Consider the following 15,776-nt stretch of genomic DNA (forward strand, 5'->3'; position numbering starts at 1 on the left):
CCCCCCCCCCCCCCCCAATTATTGGTTTGCTCGTATGAATGAGAAGGTCTCTCTCCTTTTACAGATCATGTGTTGAGAAACCGTGACCCGAATAGTCGAGCAGCACTACTAGGGCTCTTCATATTTTCAAAGTTGTAAATGAAGTCACCTTCAAGCTTGTAAGGAAGCTGCAAGTGTAGACCTGATGAACTTTGCTGTTCAATTGTTCTGTAGCAGTAGGCAGGGTTTGCTTCAAGGAAGAAGCCTTAACATGTTACAGAAAAAGTGGATGTTTATAATTACTTGAAATAAGGGGAGTTTCCAGAGATCTTGCAAATTTGTGCTGTACTTAGGAATTTCCTGAACCTGGGATGAAACTGTAGCCTGAGTATTTGTCCCCTAGAGTGTCTTTTGAAACCCACTACATAGAAGCTGGGTGGTTTTGTTTCCTAATGACCACATTCATGTTCTCGTTCTGCCTTCTCTTTATTTACTTCTGTAGACAGCTGTTCATAAGTGCTGTGAGTCTCTTGTCCTCCATCAGCTACTGCTTGCAGTCAATACATGCTTCTAATCCTGTCGTTTCTAGGAAGGACATAATTAAAGCAAAGCTCTAATTATTGGTAATGCGTAGTACTGGTATCATAAATGACTCAAATGCACATCCTTTTTAATTAAAACCTAATTATATTTACTCTGCTTTCTTCTACTTAAGAGAAAGTGATATCCTGTTGTTTCTTTGTTATTTAAATAGTTATGAGTGAGTAATTTTTAAAAAATCAATATTGCATGTAGATCTTCTGATAACAATAGTTATGAGTAAAGAGTCTTTTCTAGCATGGACCAGTCCTTAGCTTAAGAAAAGTTGGCAGTAGGGAGGACAGAACAGGATGTGTATCTTCTTTTCAAGGCAAATAAATGTAATTGCATCTACATTAACTGTTGATTTCTAGCAATAGGTACACTTTATTCCTGCAAATGTATTTTCTTGTTAAACTGAAAAATTTAAAAGAAGCAAAAATATTTCTGAAATTAAGTTTGAGATAAGCCATCTCCTATTCAGACCTCAAGCTACTGCAAATTAGGAGCCAGTGTCCAAATCGCCCAGATACGTAATAGTTCATTAACTTGAGCTAAATGGCAGTAAGAGGTTCCCTGTTGCCTGGGGAAAGTAAATTGTGTTGAGAATAGTAAAGCTTTTAGCTTTGTGGTAAAACTTGCTGCTGTCAGCTGAGGGACCTGGGCTTGAATTTTGTCTTCCATATATTGTTTGTGAATTGAATTGGTGAAAATGCCACTTTCTTGTAGATAAATTTTTTATCTTTAGGCATTCTTGATTTAACTGCTGAACCAATTTCCTCCCTTACAGATGTAGCTTTGTTTTATTTCTCTTTCTCTCTGAGCTTTCCCTCCCGGGAATAGTCAGAATCCCCCTTTGTACTTATTATTTTCTTCTTAGTAGATGATCAGTAGCGTAAAGTTCCAGCTCATGCCAAAATGCTCTTGTTACTATCACCTGTTGAGAAAAGGTGAAACAGAAAAGATTGTTTCCCTCTATATCTGCCTAGTATATAACAAAAATTATACATGACAGACATAGGGCATCATCTAAATTTGGGGAAGTGATTAAGAAGGCACATTTATTTATGAAAAGAAATATGGGAGCTTAAATTAGCAAGGACTGGAAAATTAATGTATTTTTGTGATAATACTGTAAATTTAAATTCTGCTATAAAACAGGTATTTGAATTCATGTGTTTATGATACGTTGAAGGGGGTGTCTGAAACATCTTTGTTTTCAGAAGAGTGAACCCAGGGTTCAGTTAGCGGCATGCAAATGAGACGGCCTCTGGTTCTCTTCCTCTCGAGTCTTCGCGCTTTATTTTTTCCATGTCTATTGTTCATTTGGGGGATTTTCTTGAAGTTTGCTTCTTAGCCCTTGCACGCTTTGAGGTTTTCAGAAGAGGTCACAAAGAAAGTGCTTTTGTCACTGATCCAAGAAGTTTGCCCGGTGATGTTTGTCTTCTGTGCTGTCAAATTAATCTAATCCTTTGCAATGGTATCGGTAGGGTTTTGTATGCTTCAGTGAGAGGGTTTCATTTGTATAACTGTCACCAAGACTTCATGACATGACACAGACCCCTTTGAAGCCCTTGGTAATCTTTTTTTGTTGATTGATTGACTAGGTGAAGAGTTAGAGTCCAGAATGAATAAATAGCCATCAAACCCTCTTCCTCTCTTTCATTGCTGGGAAGACCATGTCCTGACTATTATAGAAGAATCCTAAAAGGAAAAATTGAGTTTTTGTTCAGTGGTCTGTGGGCTAATTCTTAATGAGACTGTGTATGCCATTTTTCCTTTTCCTTTTAAATTGAAAAATCTCTTTTGCATGCTTCCCTCTGATTTCTGTGTTCTGTGAAATGGCTGCATTTCTTTGAGGTGGTTTTGACTGTGCTGTGTGTTTAAGTGCAGAAACGTAGAGGATGTAGAATAGCTCAGAGAATCTCTAACTAAGAGTGAAAAAGTAAAAAATGGTGTTAAAGTGTTTCTGCTAAAGCGTTCATAAGCTATGATCAGTACTTTACAAATCACTGGTAAGCTTACTCAAGAAGCTTCTTCTGAAGACACTGTTCTAATATTCCTTGGTTTGTTGTGTAATAGAGATTCTTAAGAATATACAAGTCTATAAAGCCTATGTTAGCTGTTGTGTTAATGAATACTATGAAGTAATAAAATAAGTGTAGCTTTGTACTTCACATTTTATATGAAGGAAGGGTTGTGCTCTTCAATTTGATGTCATGTTAATTAAGGAGAGGGTTAAAATCTCAGTGTATAAGAAGGGAAGGTGTTCTTTGCGTACTTCTGTAAATGAGAGGTAATGTATGAACACAGCTAACAAATGTTATGTGTCTCAGTGCTCAATCTATTCAGACTCAAGCTATGCTATTGAAGGTGCTAAATATGAAGTGTTATGCAATTCAGGGTTTGTTGTTTGGTTTTGTTTGTTTTTTTTTCAAATAAGTTCTAAACACCTGTAATGTTTTCTTAGATTCTGAGTTGATGTAATCTGCCAAAACAACTCTGTTATAAGAACTTAAGTTCCATGTATCGGAAGTACTAGTATATTCTTCATGTTTAGATGAAGAAGATGACTTTGTCAATAAAAGAATTTCCCTGAAACCAAAGGAGAATGGGACATCAACGATCGGTTGTCCAGGAACAACTACAGTGAAAAAGGAAGATGTGAAACCACGACCTAAAAGCAAGCCGTTATCTCCAGTGAAACAGACTCCCACCTCGGCGCTTGATTACTTTGGGACAAGTAGTGTCCAACGATCAGAAAAGAAACTGGTAGCAAGTAAAAGGAAAGAGGTGAGTACTGATGGTGTTCCTTTAGTCTGCTCACAAGGCTGATAGCAGATCAAAATGGCTGGCTTGATGACTGCAAGGAGGTACTTAATGCTTGTCCTGCTTAATGTTAATTTTTAATGCTCACACAAGTACATGTTCGATTCTAATGATATGTGCAGGCATATCAAGTCCTTAAATGCAACTTTAAAATAGCATTTCCATGTTTGAGAAGATAGCACAAAGTTGAAAGTAGTATTTTCTCTATTGCTGCTCTTTAAGTGACTTCTTAATTTTAAGTAGTTTTCTGAGACGAGTGAGTGGGTGGGATAGTTTATAGCTGGGGGTGGAGGGCAGGTGGGAGAGGAAGGAGGTTGTTTTCCCAAGCTTTATGGCACACACATTTATGGAATAACAAAGCACCAAATAAAGTGTGGAGGAAATTAAAAATTCATAATGTAGTTGTTTTCTCTTTCCAGCTGGCCAACTGTGGTAGCTTCAGAGATGTTCAGCATTGTTTGAAGAAATTAGATATTTATGTTATAGCATGGTTTTGTTTTGAATAATAAAACCTCTTGAAAAGAGCCTCGTTTAATAGTGTTTAGGTTGGAGAGCTAGGAATAAAATGCTGTGTGTCTCATTCCCAGTCCTTTTCTAGAAGTATACAAAATGAATCTGTACAGATTAAATTATAATAATCTACACAATATTGGGAAACTGAACTGTTGGTCTTTTTATCTTAAACATAGCCTTCACAAAGCAGAGACAGCACAGTAGATGATGAGGCCATTGCTAGGCAACTGCAGCTTGAAGAAGATTCAGAGGTAAAAGCTCTATAAATTTGTTGCTCTATGTCAAGAGCAGTTTGTTTAACTTATTTCTTAAAGAAAACCAATTTTAAGATGGAATTCCATGTATGCTGTACATAAGTGTAATAAAATTAATCTGTATACTTAACTTTTGCACACATGTGCCAACTCAGTCACGCAGTTATTTTTGTGGGCGTTATTTCAGTTATGTAAATAGAACAGCTCACTTCATCTATTTTCCGCCTGTTCAGATTTTCTCTACCGTGCACAGTTGATGTGTCTACAATAATACAGCTTTTCACACGGAATTCACTTTCTGCTTCCTCATGGTTTTAGTTGTGTGTGGTTTTTGGTTTTGTCTTTTAATTCTCGTTCCCTGGGCTGAAAAACTAAAAGCCATCCCTGATTGCTTTGCTTGTTGTCATCTGAGTTTTCTTATAGTTGAGAAAAATGTGAATGAGCCTTCTGTGTGTCTTAAACTTTCCTGTTTGAATGAGGACTAATATGAGGGAAAGGTGCACTTGTCATAGATATTTACTGCTTTTGGGAAAATCAGTTCATTTCCTATATACTGGTAATATTGAGTATTCTTTGTGCATGTAAAACTTAGTCTCATCCTTGACCTCTTCAGAGGTGTGATGAATCTGTCTTTAATTTATTAATCTGTTTACTCTTCAGTCTATTAGAAAGTTAATCTGTCAGGAAAAACAGAGCGTTGTCTTTCATTTGAACTGATCAGCATTTTTTTCATATGATATCTTGCTACCAGTAAAGGAGAATAGAACATTCATTATTGTGGCATCATAATACTTTGCAGGCATTGTTCCTGCTCTTGGAAGTTTTCTGAAGCCAACAGGTTGCATCTTAGTACAAGCTGGTTGTTGTGAGATCCTGCCTTCAAATTTTGATTGCTTAATAAATGGAAAGGATACACAACAATAGAAAATATGAAGGAACAGAAAATCTCTTTAAAAACAGGTTATACAGGCTTATTAATGTTTCTAGTGCAACAAATCCAAACCCAACTTTTTTCGCTAGATTTCAGTCTCTCTCTTTGGGACAAACAAGTAATTCTTCAGGGCCACTTCCAGAAATTCATCTGCCTCTGGTAGGATGTGCTTTTTCCAGCTGTCTTATTTCAGATAAACTTTTTGTCTTGATTTTTAAAAGAATTATAATGGAGTTAAAACTTGTCTGACACAACCCTAAAAATCATCATCTTTCTTTTTTTTTCCTTTTAGCTGGAGAGACAGCTGCATGAAGATGAAGAATTTGCTAAAACTTTGGCTATGTTGGATGAAACACCGCAGAAGAAAAAGGTTGAGTACTTTTTAAACTTCAGTTTTGAGAAATTGAGTTGCTAGGCCTGTTCTTACTTAGATGCCTAACCTTTGTTTTGAGACTTCCATAAAAACATGTTCAAAACGGCAAGAGAGTGTTTGCATAAAAAATAACGTACTTTTCATACTTTCCTGCTGGCTTTTCCTCACTCAGTACGTAAGTGTCCTTCCTAGTCGGCCAGCAGACAACATGGTATCTTTGTGCTATCCATTTCTGTTGGAATGGGACTTTCTAGTTCTTACTGAGCAAAGTGTGTCACCGAAGACTCAGCTTTCGATGAGCTGTAGCTCTGGTTCAGGAGGACCAGATCAAGGAAGAGAGGCCTCTCTTTGCTCTGAGAGAAGGGGCAAACAGGGATCTTGAGAGTTTTGAGAACAACCCCAGCAGGGGGAGTCTTCCCAGTTCTCATAGTGTGTGGTGTAAGGCACAGTGAAATATCTTCTGGGTTGTACATCAAGCCTCATAGAATTTAGGTTTGTTAATTTGAATATATTAGTACTTCTGCACTAATCAGTAAACTGATTGTTACCAGAATTTACTGTAACCTGGATGTGTGTCTGGCCTGTGACTTAGGGAGTAATTATGTGCATTGCTGAGCACAGAACTTGCTCTCCTGCCTTTGATGGAGACTGTGTTCTGATTTGTGGTAGGGATGAGCTTTGTTAGATGTCATTCAGTCTGTTGTACTTAACAGTGGGGAGACTCGGGGATCTGGTCTTAATAGTAGCTCAGGACACACATCTCTGACTTTGCCATTGTTATTTAGGCTCGGAAAGATTCAGGAGGAGAACAAACAGTATTGAGCACCAAGAGCAGTCCTAACGTGACAGAAAGATATAAGCAGTCTGAAAGAGGTAGGACATGGAATACAGAAGACATTTCACCGATTTATAATATTAATGAGATCCGTTCTTATGTATGTGCTCTCTTCCCTCTGCCTCCTTTCAAGGGAAAGCAACGCATTTGACAGGTGAAGCAAAGAATTCCACTGCAAAGCACCAGACTAAATCTGAACACTCCAAAGGGTCTCCTTCATTCCCACAATCTGATGGTAAATCAGCAAGAGAGTTGACGGAGAAGACGTTGCCTTTGAAACCCAGTGCTAAGCTCGTGTCTCTGAAACAAAAAGAAGAAGTTGCTGAAAAGGAAAGAGGTGCTCGAAGTGTAGTATCAAAAGAAAAAATTGCTTCAGGGAAAGAAGAGAAGACAACACCAAAGAAGGAGAAAATTTCCCCCAAGAAGAGTGAGGTAGGAGCTGTCAAAATGAATTTAGTTGGCTTGGTGAGGTCTGCAGGAAAACAGTTTCTATTTATTATTGTTTATGTGTCACTGTTGTAACTTGGCGCTTTGAATCTTTTTAAGACTTTGAATTCTGGTCAGGCTTTAACTTCTTAGCAATTGTAAAAGTATCGGAGAATAATTAGCTGGAAAAATGTAAATTAAATGCATGAAGCAACCAAGAATTCTTTGATGCTCCTTAAGGTACGCATGTACACTGCAAAATCAGTTCAGTGCTTTTTCATGTTTAACTTCCCTCATTCTGCATTTTTTCAGGAAATTCTGACACTTAGTGAGTAGGCGAAAGCTTGCTGTTTGTGTGAGCGTGGTGCCCTTGTGCATCTGTACTGCTATTAGAATGGCAAATAGGGCTTGGGGTTTTTTTTCCCTTCTCCCTCCCAAGTCTCCTGTTTCTGAAGTACATTTCTTATGGTGGGAATATAATATAGTTTTCTTTTAACTGTCTGATACCAGTAACTGCAACTATTGAATACGGTACTTATTGGCATCCTCAAACCATACTTTTTAATTGTACAGCATAAAAGACCCAATTTTGACACTTAAATAACAGTTGTACTTGGGAGGGAGAGCCTGCAGCTTTTTGGGGGTTAATTTTAAATATTTTTTTACTTATTAAAGAGCTTAAATGTTTCTTAAACGTAGAAATAGTATGAATTAGACTTTATGTAAGTATAGATCCTGTCTATACCTGATCATAGTTCTGAAATAAAATAGGATGTGAATTTAAAGCGACAACTTATGAATTAAATGAGCACGTATGTGTGGAATAGAGATGAATCAACAGAAATGTGACAATAAACAATGGTGTTTTGTTTTATTTTTAAACTCTCGGGTGAGTTTTGGAAATCTTTTTAAAAAGAACAAAAAAAACCCCAAACCTCTCAAAACACAAGCACCAAAACCAGAACAAGCTTCAGAATTGCATGTTAATAGATTAAAAACAAGTTAGAACTTACTTTCCCTTTGATGCATAAGAATATCTTAAACTGTGATGCTTGAGTTTATTTTGTTGGTTTTTTTCTATACGTAGTATGTGTATTAATTTTATTTTTCCCCCCTCCTTCCCAAGTCTGTAAGTCCTGAGGACTCTGAAAAGAAGCGAAGCAATTACCAAGCCTACCGCAGCTTCCTGAATCGCGAGGGCCCCAAAGCACTGGGTTCCAAAGAGATACCTCAGGTGAGTCTGGCCACAGCAGAGCTCTATGCACAGGGGTGGGGTGTGTCATAGATTTAACTGTTATAAATAACCTAGCAAGTATCAACTACACTATTTAAAAACTGGTGGTTTTTTTTCAGATAAGAAATATGTATTGGCAAAAGCTAAATTGTAATGCAAAGCAGTGAGTGAATGTAAGGAAATGTACTAAGAAGTTAAATTCAGTACTTGTCTTTTGAAGTCATGATGAAAAATAGTTACTGGTCTTGAAGCTGTCTGTCCTTTGACATGCTGTGCTTGAAGCACAGTGTCACGAGTACGATCGGTCACGTGAGCAAAGTGTGAAGTTTTGTTGGTAGCTGGTCATTTTAAAGGCCTTTGAACTTCTAGAGCTATTGCGTAGCTAGGTAATGTAGGCTTGTTTTTGAAGTTTCATAGGGCACTTGGCATGGTAGGGCCAAGTTAAAAAAGTTGATGGTGAAGAGGTGTTTGGTAGAATTGCACTGAGTAATGACTTTTTCTGCAACGCTCTGGTTCTCAGGGAGCTGAGAACTGCCTGGAAGGCCTGACGTTCGTCATCACAGGCGTCCTGGAGTGTATTGAAAGAGATGAGGCCAAGTCTCTGATTGAACGTTACGGAGGAAAAGTAACTGGCAATGTCAGCAAGAAGACAAACTATCTGGTTATGGGGCGAGACTGCGGCCAATCGAAATGTGAAAAGGTGAGTGTTCCTGTGCCTGAGCCAAGTAGAAGTGGGACTGTGAGTTGTTATACCCAACCGTGTTGGTTTTCAGTTTCTCTGCCAAAAGGAGGTAGTGCCTACAACTGAAGTGTAGGTTGAAAAGGAAAAGTTGCCTGATGTTTTAGGGCTTTGTTTTAGTTATTTATATATACACACGTATATTAAAAAAAAACAAACCCTTGTTTTTATTGTGTTCCTAAGCATCTTTGTTGGAAAGCACTTGAAGTCAATTGTGTAACTCCTTCCTCTACTTGACCTGACTCTTAATTCTTTCTTTGGCTCCAGGCGTCAGCTTTAGGGACGAAAGTTATTGATGAGGATGGTCTCTTTGATCTCATTCGCACTATGCCGGGCAAAAAGTCCAAATATGAGCTGGCGGCTGAAACAGAGGTTTGTTTATTATAAACCATGGGGTTCTTTTTGTTTGGGGTTTTTTTTTTTTTTGGTTTAGTTTTAATTGAAAGGAGTTTTGGTCTTCTGTTCCACTAACAGTAATCAATTAAGGGTTTGACCTTCTAGGTTAAAAGTATTGAATGTGAAAATGTTATATTTGTATTTATAGCTCCCAAGCAGAAGTCTTAGGGTTTTTTGCCACTTTCCATTTTTACATTCTGACATTATTTTGTGTTTTAGGTATCTCGAAGGTTTTTTATTGATACATAAGCTTTGTTACTTTCTTAAGTACTCCTGTATATGTGTTCAAAGACAGCATGTTTGTTTAATGCACTGGTTTTTTTGAAATGTCCCTTTAACTTTCTTACCTTTAATTCCTAAGGCAAAGAAAGCTGAGCCAAGACCCAAAAAGACACCACAGAAAGCTGAAGCTGGAAAAAGAAATTTTAGCCCCATCAAAAGGGAAGCTGATAATAAAAGAAATAAGTCTACTCCTGAAAAAGGGGATACCATAAGATCTGTTAAGAAAGAAAGCACTGCTGTCCGAAAGCTGACGGACTTCAAACGGCAAACTGTAGAGAGTAAAGAAGCCCCAAAACCTAAGGAGAACGTGGCTTCTGAAATGAGCGAAGATGGAAAGGAGAGGTTGCTGTGGGTAGATAAATACAAGCCTTCGTCTCTTAAGGCAATAATTGGACAGCAGGGTGAGCAAAGCTGTGCCAATAAACTGCTCCGATGGCTCCGAAATTGGCAGAAGAATTCCTCGGAAGATGGACAAGGTGACCAGTGACATCAACTTCTCTCTGTTTTTCTGTCCCAGTCACCCTGCTTGGTCCCCTGGGCCGATAAGGCTCTCTGAGATGGCAGAGCAGCTCCAGAGCAGGAATGAGGCTGCACCCAGATGCAATTTTTGTAGCAGGGGTTGAGCCTGAGTGTGGGGGGTGTTGTGGGGATTTTTTGTTTGTGTGGGGTTTGTTTGTCTGTTGGTTTGTTGCTTGTTTTTTTTTCTTTAAGCAGTTGTTCATTTACCACCCCCTCTCCCTCCTGACCCAGGAAAGCAAACTGTTAAGATACTTTTTTTTAAATCTTGGGGTATTCTTAAATGTGATTTTTTTTAATTTTTTTTTTCCCAAAAGAAACCAAAATAACTTAGTAACGTGTATAAAATTTGCCTCATACTCAGCCTAGTGAATTCTTTCTCGCCAAGAGAAGTGCTGGCCAGTGCTAACCTGTCTGTAGACACAGTGAAAATATGGGATGGCATTAAGCCCGTGTCAGGTGTAGTGTGTCACCCTCTAAACATGTTTTTTTGTCTGTGGTTAAAACAGGGTTTAAGCTTCACTGCTATTGGAGTGGGTTTCTCCTGTGTGGTGTGTGTGTTGCTTTGGTTTGGGGTTTTTTCAGTTGTTTTTTTATGATGTGGTTTTGAACAAAATGCAGAAATTAATAGCACTTTTGCTATTTTTCAGTTTAGAATCACTCAAAGTCTTAATCTAAGATGGTTTAAGCAGCTTTTCCCCAAAAGGTTAGGATACAGATGGGTATATATTTTTCTCATCAGGCAGGCCTTAAATGAGGAAAAACTCCAGTGATGCTTGATACTGGTAAAGATTTATGTGACATACACAGTTTGTTTTGTAATACATACCTCGGTAAAACCTGGAATCTTCTTTTACAGCAAAGACCAATAAAACTGGAGGCAAAGATGATGGTGCTGGTTTTAAAGCAGCATTACTTTCTGGTCCACCTGGAGTTGGTAAAACTACTACAGCTTCTTTGGTTTGTAAGGTGAGTTGTTATTAACAAGTTGTTCCCTGCACCGTTTGTCATGTATCGATGCCGTGTCTGGATACAGATACAGAGTGCAGCTGGATATCCCTTCACTTACCAGGGTCTGCTCCCAGCCTGGTTCCACCTGCTGAGAACAGGGTTATGGGTGAAAATATATATGTTTAGATGCCTTTATCAGATCTGGGGTGAGAATATAGCAAAGGGTGTCTGCATTTCTTTCTGTTGTATTGAGAGGAGACATGTCACAGTATGTTGAGCAATTGGAAATGATTTTCAAAAATAGTGTTTAACACTAGTTCAACAAGTCGGAGAACGTTTGCACTAAGTTTTGTGGGGTTTGAATTCTGGCAAGGTTTTTGAAAGTTTGTGTGACAGACTCGCTTGTGGGTTTTATGTATCTTAAAGATATCTTTCCCAGACTTGTTATAAATTCAAATGCTACTTGAGGATGAGAGTTGACAGGACTGTGTGTCCATTTCTAAATCTGAATTTGGAAATTAGTTTTCCCTAACTTAGCTGGAACGCTGTGTTCCACTAACTGTCAGGAGAATCAGCTGGGAATTTATTAATAGTGGTGTTGCATCAAGTTACAGATCTTTTTATTTTTTTTCTGTTCTTCTTTGACTTGCAAGAACTTCCTTAGAATGTGATACCACCAGCTTGGAAGGGTGGAGAACTATTGTCAGCTACCTGATCTTTGTGCTGGGAAGGGATGATTACTTACCTCAATATTTGAGTTGTGTAGAGTGACTCCCAATTCTCCCCTTCCCCTTGCCTTAGAGCTTTGTGCCAACAAGCTGATGCCACCCCCTGAAAACCAGACCTGCAGAAAAGCCGGATGGTGCTGCCTTGGTCTCGCTTGTGCACTAACGTGGTCTTGTCTTGCTTCTGGTTTCCAGTCTGACTTGTTCACAGCTGCTCCAGGTCTGCAGAGCACTTCACTGTGCCAACACAGTGGGGTGGTTGAAGCTGCAAGAGCCAAGCTGTGTGCAGGTCACTGCTGTGCCGTGGCATGCCCCTGGCAGGGGAGTTGGCTTATAAAGGAGCAGCTGGGTTCAATTCCTTCAGGGATTGACATGCAGCCCGGCCCCGTTCTGAAGTGTTAGGACTGCTGGGGCAGCCAGGTCTTTTCTAGCTATTAAATAGTTAAAAGCTGCTCTTTCCTTTGGCACATTTCTTGTCCTGGCTCATTAAAGACTTTGATATGCAGCTGGAAATACCATGGAGCTTAGGCAGCCTTGGCTCCTAGTTCTGTTTCTATCCCTGGTGGCAGTTCTGTTAATCCTTCAGAACTAAATCTGTGCCACTGACTGTTTTTGATAATTTTTTTTTTTTCTCCTTCTCCATCCCCCAAGTTCTCTTTTGGGCATATCTGTTCCTTGTCTGGTTATAAATATTTTTGGAGTGCAAGAGAAAAAGGTATAAGGGGACAAAGGAATCAAAGCCACAAATTAAAGGGAAAATGATGTTATAAGATCTTTCTTCTGGAACTCTGAAATACTGTTTCTAATTCTGAGTATGTGTGTGCTCTTTCACTCATCAGTGTTCTCATCTTTTGTGTGGTTTGTGTGTTTGGACTAGGAACTGGGGTATAGCTACGTGGAGCTGAACGCCAGTGACACTCGCAGTAAGAACAGTCTAAAGGAAGTAGTTGCTGAATCGCTGAACAACACCAGCATCAAAGAGTTCTGCTCGGGTACGTCTGCTGTTTGAGGGAGAATTCTTGTTGTGTGAAGAGTCTGGTTACAGGAGGGACAGAGCTTCCTCATTACACAACAGTATTAGGAATTTAACTTGCTCATCACGTGGAGGGATCTGGCTCTAATAGGGATGGCTTCATTTAGTAAGCTGTTTTATTTCATCTTCAGTTGTAGAATTAAATCCTGCTATTAGTAGAAGCAGTTGTTAATCTGCACAAACTACTGAAGAACTCCGCAGTTGCTCTTCTGTTGCATGGGACTTGTTTCTTAGAAGATGACATGAGGCTATGGTCAGCTCTGTTCCGTGAACATAGATTGATGTGACCAAGTGGTGGAGCAAGAGGTTGCCCACCACCTGAGTTGACTTAGCATGGGTTTACCTAACCTGTAAAGCATTGGGTAAAACTCTATGCAAGACCCTATTTTATTCCCATCTCATTTTCTTGTCCATATTCATTTTCAGGCACATCCTCATCAGTTAGCGGGAAGCATGTATTGATCATGGATGAAGTGGATGGTATGGCAGGCAATGAAGACAGAGGAGGGATTCAGGTGAAACTGCTATAGTTACTAGCTAATGCCGTTGCTAAGAGTGCATACCAGATACAGCACTAAGTATTTCAAGCCAGTCTGCTGTCCCCAGGCCAAGGTCCATAGAAGGTCTCTGTAGCGTACGGTTTATCTGACCTATTTTAGAAATCTGTCCTTATGTAAGAAGAATTATGTGTTGGTAGAGGGGGGGCAGAATATTTCTGTAAAAGAAACCAGGAGTGATTAACTTGGGTGTGCACACTTAACGTGGTTCTTCCTGGACAAGTGAATGTATCCTCAGGTCTGTGCACCTACAGGACATCTGCCTGCAGTGGGAGGTTTGTAGCTCTCTTCAGCAGGCAGTAACTTTGAACAAAAAGTGAGGCAAAGGCAGCATTGTCCTCTGTTCTCCTTAGCAGCTCCAGTTTTAGCTTCTGAAGACTTCCTGTGGTAACATACAGCCTTTGACAGTAAAGGCAGGCTGCAGATCTTTAGCTCAGATGCAGACATTTACATTGCAGGAATACGAAATTGAACTGACTTTCACCTTCATTAGAGCAGGTGGAGCCTGTTCTGGTAGAGCCTAAGGAGGCTGAAGCCTCAGGGTTGAGCAATTTGGGCAGGGAAGAGCTGATCTCTTTACTTCCTGCATCATCACTGTTTATGGCAAGTGCAGTCAGAAAGGGGTGTGCTCCCTGGGCACAGGGCAGGTGGAACTGAACCAGTCCTGCAGGTGGACAGCTCTGTTCTGGGCTATTGATCTTAATTGCTTCATGAAGAACGGTCTAAACGTGGTTGCTGGAAGTGGATGGGCCGCAGATTTATTGTAGCTGAGTAGAACAGCAAGTGGAAAGAGTCGGGGAGGGACTAGGTTTTCACTGTGTGGAAACATGGCTACAGAAGGAAGAGTTTTATAGACTTGCATCTGTGAAGGATCTGATTGAAGGCAGGGACTAATGCTGCTTGGTGTGACGCTTGAATCATTCTTACTCTCCGAGTTAGCTGATGGAGTTACTGTAATGTGTTTAAATCACAGGAGTTGATTGGTTTGATTAGACACACAAAGATACCCATCATCTGTATGTGTAACGACCGCAACCATCCTAAAATTCGTTCCTTGGTCCACTACTGTTTTGATCTTCGTTTTCAGAGACCTCGTCTGGAGCAGATTAAGGTAAGGTGGCTGTGGCTGTATGGGCTGCACTGAACTACCCTCAGTAACCTCTGCCTTCACGGGGCAGAAGGGATACAGAATTGGAAACTTAAACACTTAAAACTTAGTGGATCACCTCAGTGAGTAACTCTGCTTTTCAGAATGGGTTTTCTGCATTTTTCATACCAAAGCCTTTCAGATTTAGAAATCTATCTTAATTCTATCCAAATTTTTTTTTTGTAACGGTCATGCAGGTTTGGTGTTTTTTTTTACATCAGTGGGAAAGGATTACTTATGTTTATTAAAGGAAACTTAAATTATACGCGCTTTAAAAATCTAGAAAAATACAGTAATACTTTTTCATCAATATGTCAATGTGGAGGGGAAAGAATTGGTAGGAATTCTCTAGTGAGAGTTTCTCAATTGTGTGCGTTACAGGGTGCCATGATGTCTATTGCGTTTAAAGAAGGTTTAAAAATTCCACCACCTGCTATGCAAGAGATAATCCTGGCAGCAAATCAGGACATCAGACAGGTCAGTGTCAATTCAGTATCAGTGTCCATTCAGAGAGCACCGAAGTCCTTGACTTTGGTGTAGTATTTGAACAATATTATTTTTATAGAGAGTGATCAGACTGTTCTCAGTATCAGTGTCCATTCAGAGAGCACGGCATTTACAAGTCCTTGACGCCAGTGTAGTATTTGAACGGTATTATTATTTTTATAGAGAGTGATCAGACTGTTTTCTGATCGAGTCTTCCATTTAAATGCTCTTATGCTACCAAATTGTCAATTTTGTTCTTTAGGTTTTACATAATCTGAATATGTGGTGTGCAAAAGATAAATCATTGACCTATGATGAGGCTAAAACAGATGCCGGCAGAGCCAAAAAGGATATCAAACTGGTAAGTGTACAATACTGGGTTGACTTTTACTGTCACACTGTGATATCATCACTGGGCTTTAAGCAACTTTGGAACTAAAGTGCTGATAGCCCAGATGCAGGGAGCTCTCAACAAAGAGTTGAAGAGCAATAAATCCAGGACTGAGTATATATTTTGATGTACTGCTCTCTTCTGTAAGATGTAATGATGAAGCTTATGCTTCTCAGCCCGAGTCCTCTGTTGAAGAGAAAATTCTCTTAATATCAAAGGTAAAACTCAGTTCTCAAAATGGATGAGGTGTTAGGAAGGAGATACTGAACTTGTGCTGATGAGTCCAGATATTGTTGGGTACCATCACTAAGGTAATGGTGTGGCTTACTGTTTGTGTGGACCTGCAACACACTGACTTCTTGAATTATCATTTACTTAGGGCCCTTTTGACGTCGTCCGGAAGGTTTTTGCTACAGGAGAGGAGGCTTCTCGTATGTCTCTTATAGACAAATCGGATCTGTTCTTCCATGATTATTCCCTAGCACCTCTCTTTGTCCAAGAGAACTACGTACATGTGAAACCAGCTGCTGCTGGGTGAGTTATTCCATAACCTAAGTTGACGTGGGCTTTTGTCTCAGGGAGTAAAACTAGACTGAAACC

General features: G+C 39.5%; 1 protein-coding gene across 2 annotated transcripts in view; it reads left to right on the forward strand.

The window, feature by feature from the left end:
- The window catches only part of RFC1 (replication factor C subunit 1), a 42,246-nt gene that overhangs the window by 19,531 nt on the left and 6,939 nt on the right, over nt 1-15,776 (forward strand). For both annotated transcript variants that reach the window (XM_014957801.1, XM_014957802.1), the window contains 16 exons: nt 3,119-3,351; nt 4,077-4,151; nt 5,378-5,455; nt 6,244-6,331; nt 6,427-6,725; nt 7,846-7,953; nt 8,474-8,653; nt 8,960-9,064; nt 9,450-9,846; nt 10,746-10,855; nt 12,440-12,554; nt 13,022-13,110; nt 14,126-14,263; nt 14,681-14,776; nt 15,048-15,146; nt 15,556-15,710. In XM_014957801.1, the coding sequence (XP_014813287.1) occupies nt 3,119-3,351; nt 4,077-4,151; nt 5,378-5,455; nt 6,244-6,331; nt 6,427-6,725; nt 7,846-7,953; nt 8,474-8,653; nt 8,960-9,064; nt 9,450-9,846; nt 10,746-10,855; nt 12,440-12,554; nt 13,022-13,110; nt 14,126-14,263; nt 14,681-14,776; nt 15,048-15,146; nt 15,556-15,710 (2,365 nt within the window). The remainder of the gene's footprint in view (nt 1-3,118; nt 3,352-4,076; nt 4,152-5,377; nt 5,456-6,243; nt 6,332-6,426; nt 6,726-7,845; nt 7,954-8,473; nt 8,654-8,959; nt 9,065-9,449; nt 9,847-10,745; nt 10,856-12,439; nt 12,555-13,021; nt 13,111-14,125; nt 14,264-14,680; nt 14,777-15,047; nt 15,147-15,555; nt 15,711-15,776) is intronic.

Source organism: Calidris pugnax, unplaced genomic scaffold (genome assembly GCF_001431845.1).
Source record: "Calidris pugnax isolate Ruff unplaced genomic scaffold, ASM143184v1 scaffold349, whole genome shotgun sequence".
NCBI lineage: Eukaryota > Metazoa > Chordata > Aves > Charadriiformes > Scolopacidae > Calidris > Calidris pugnax.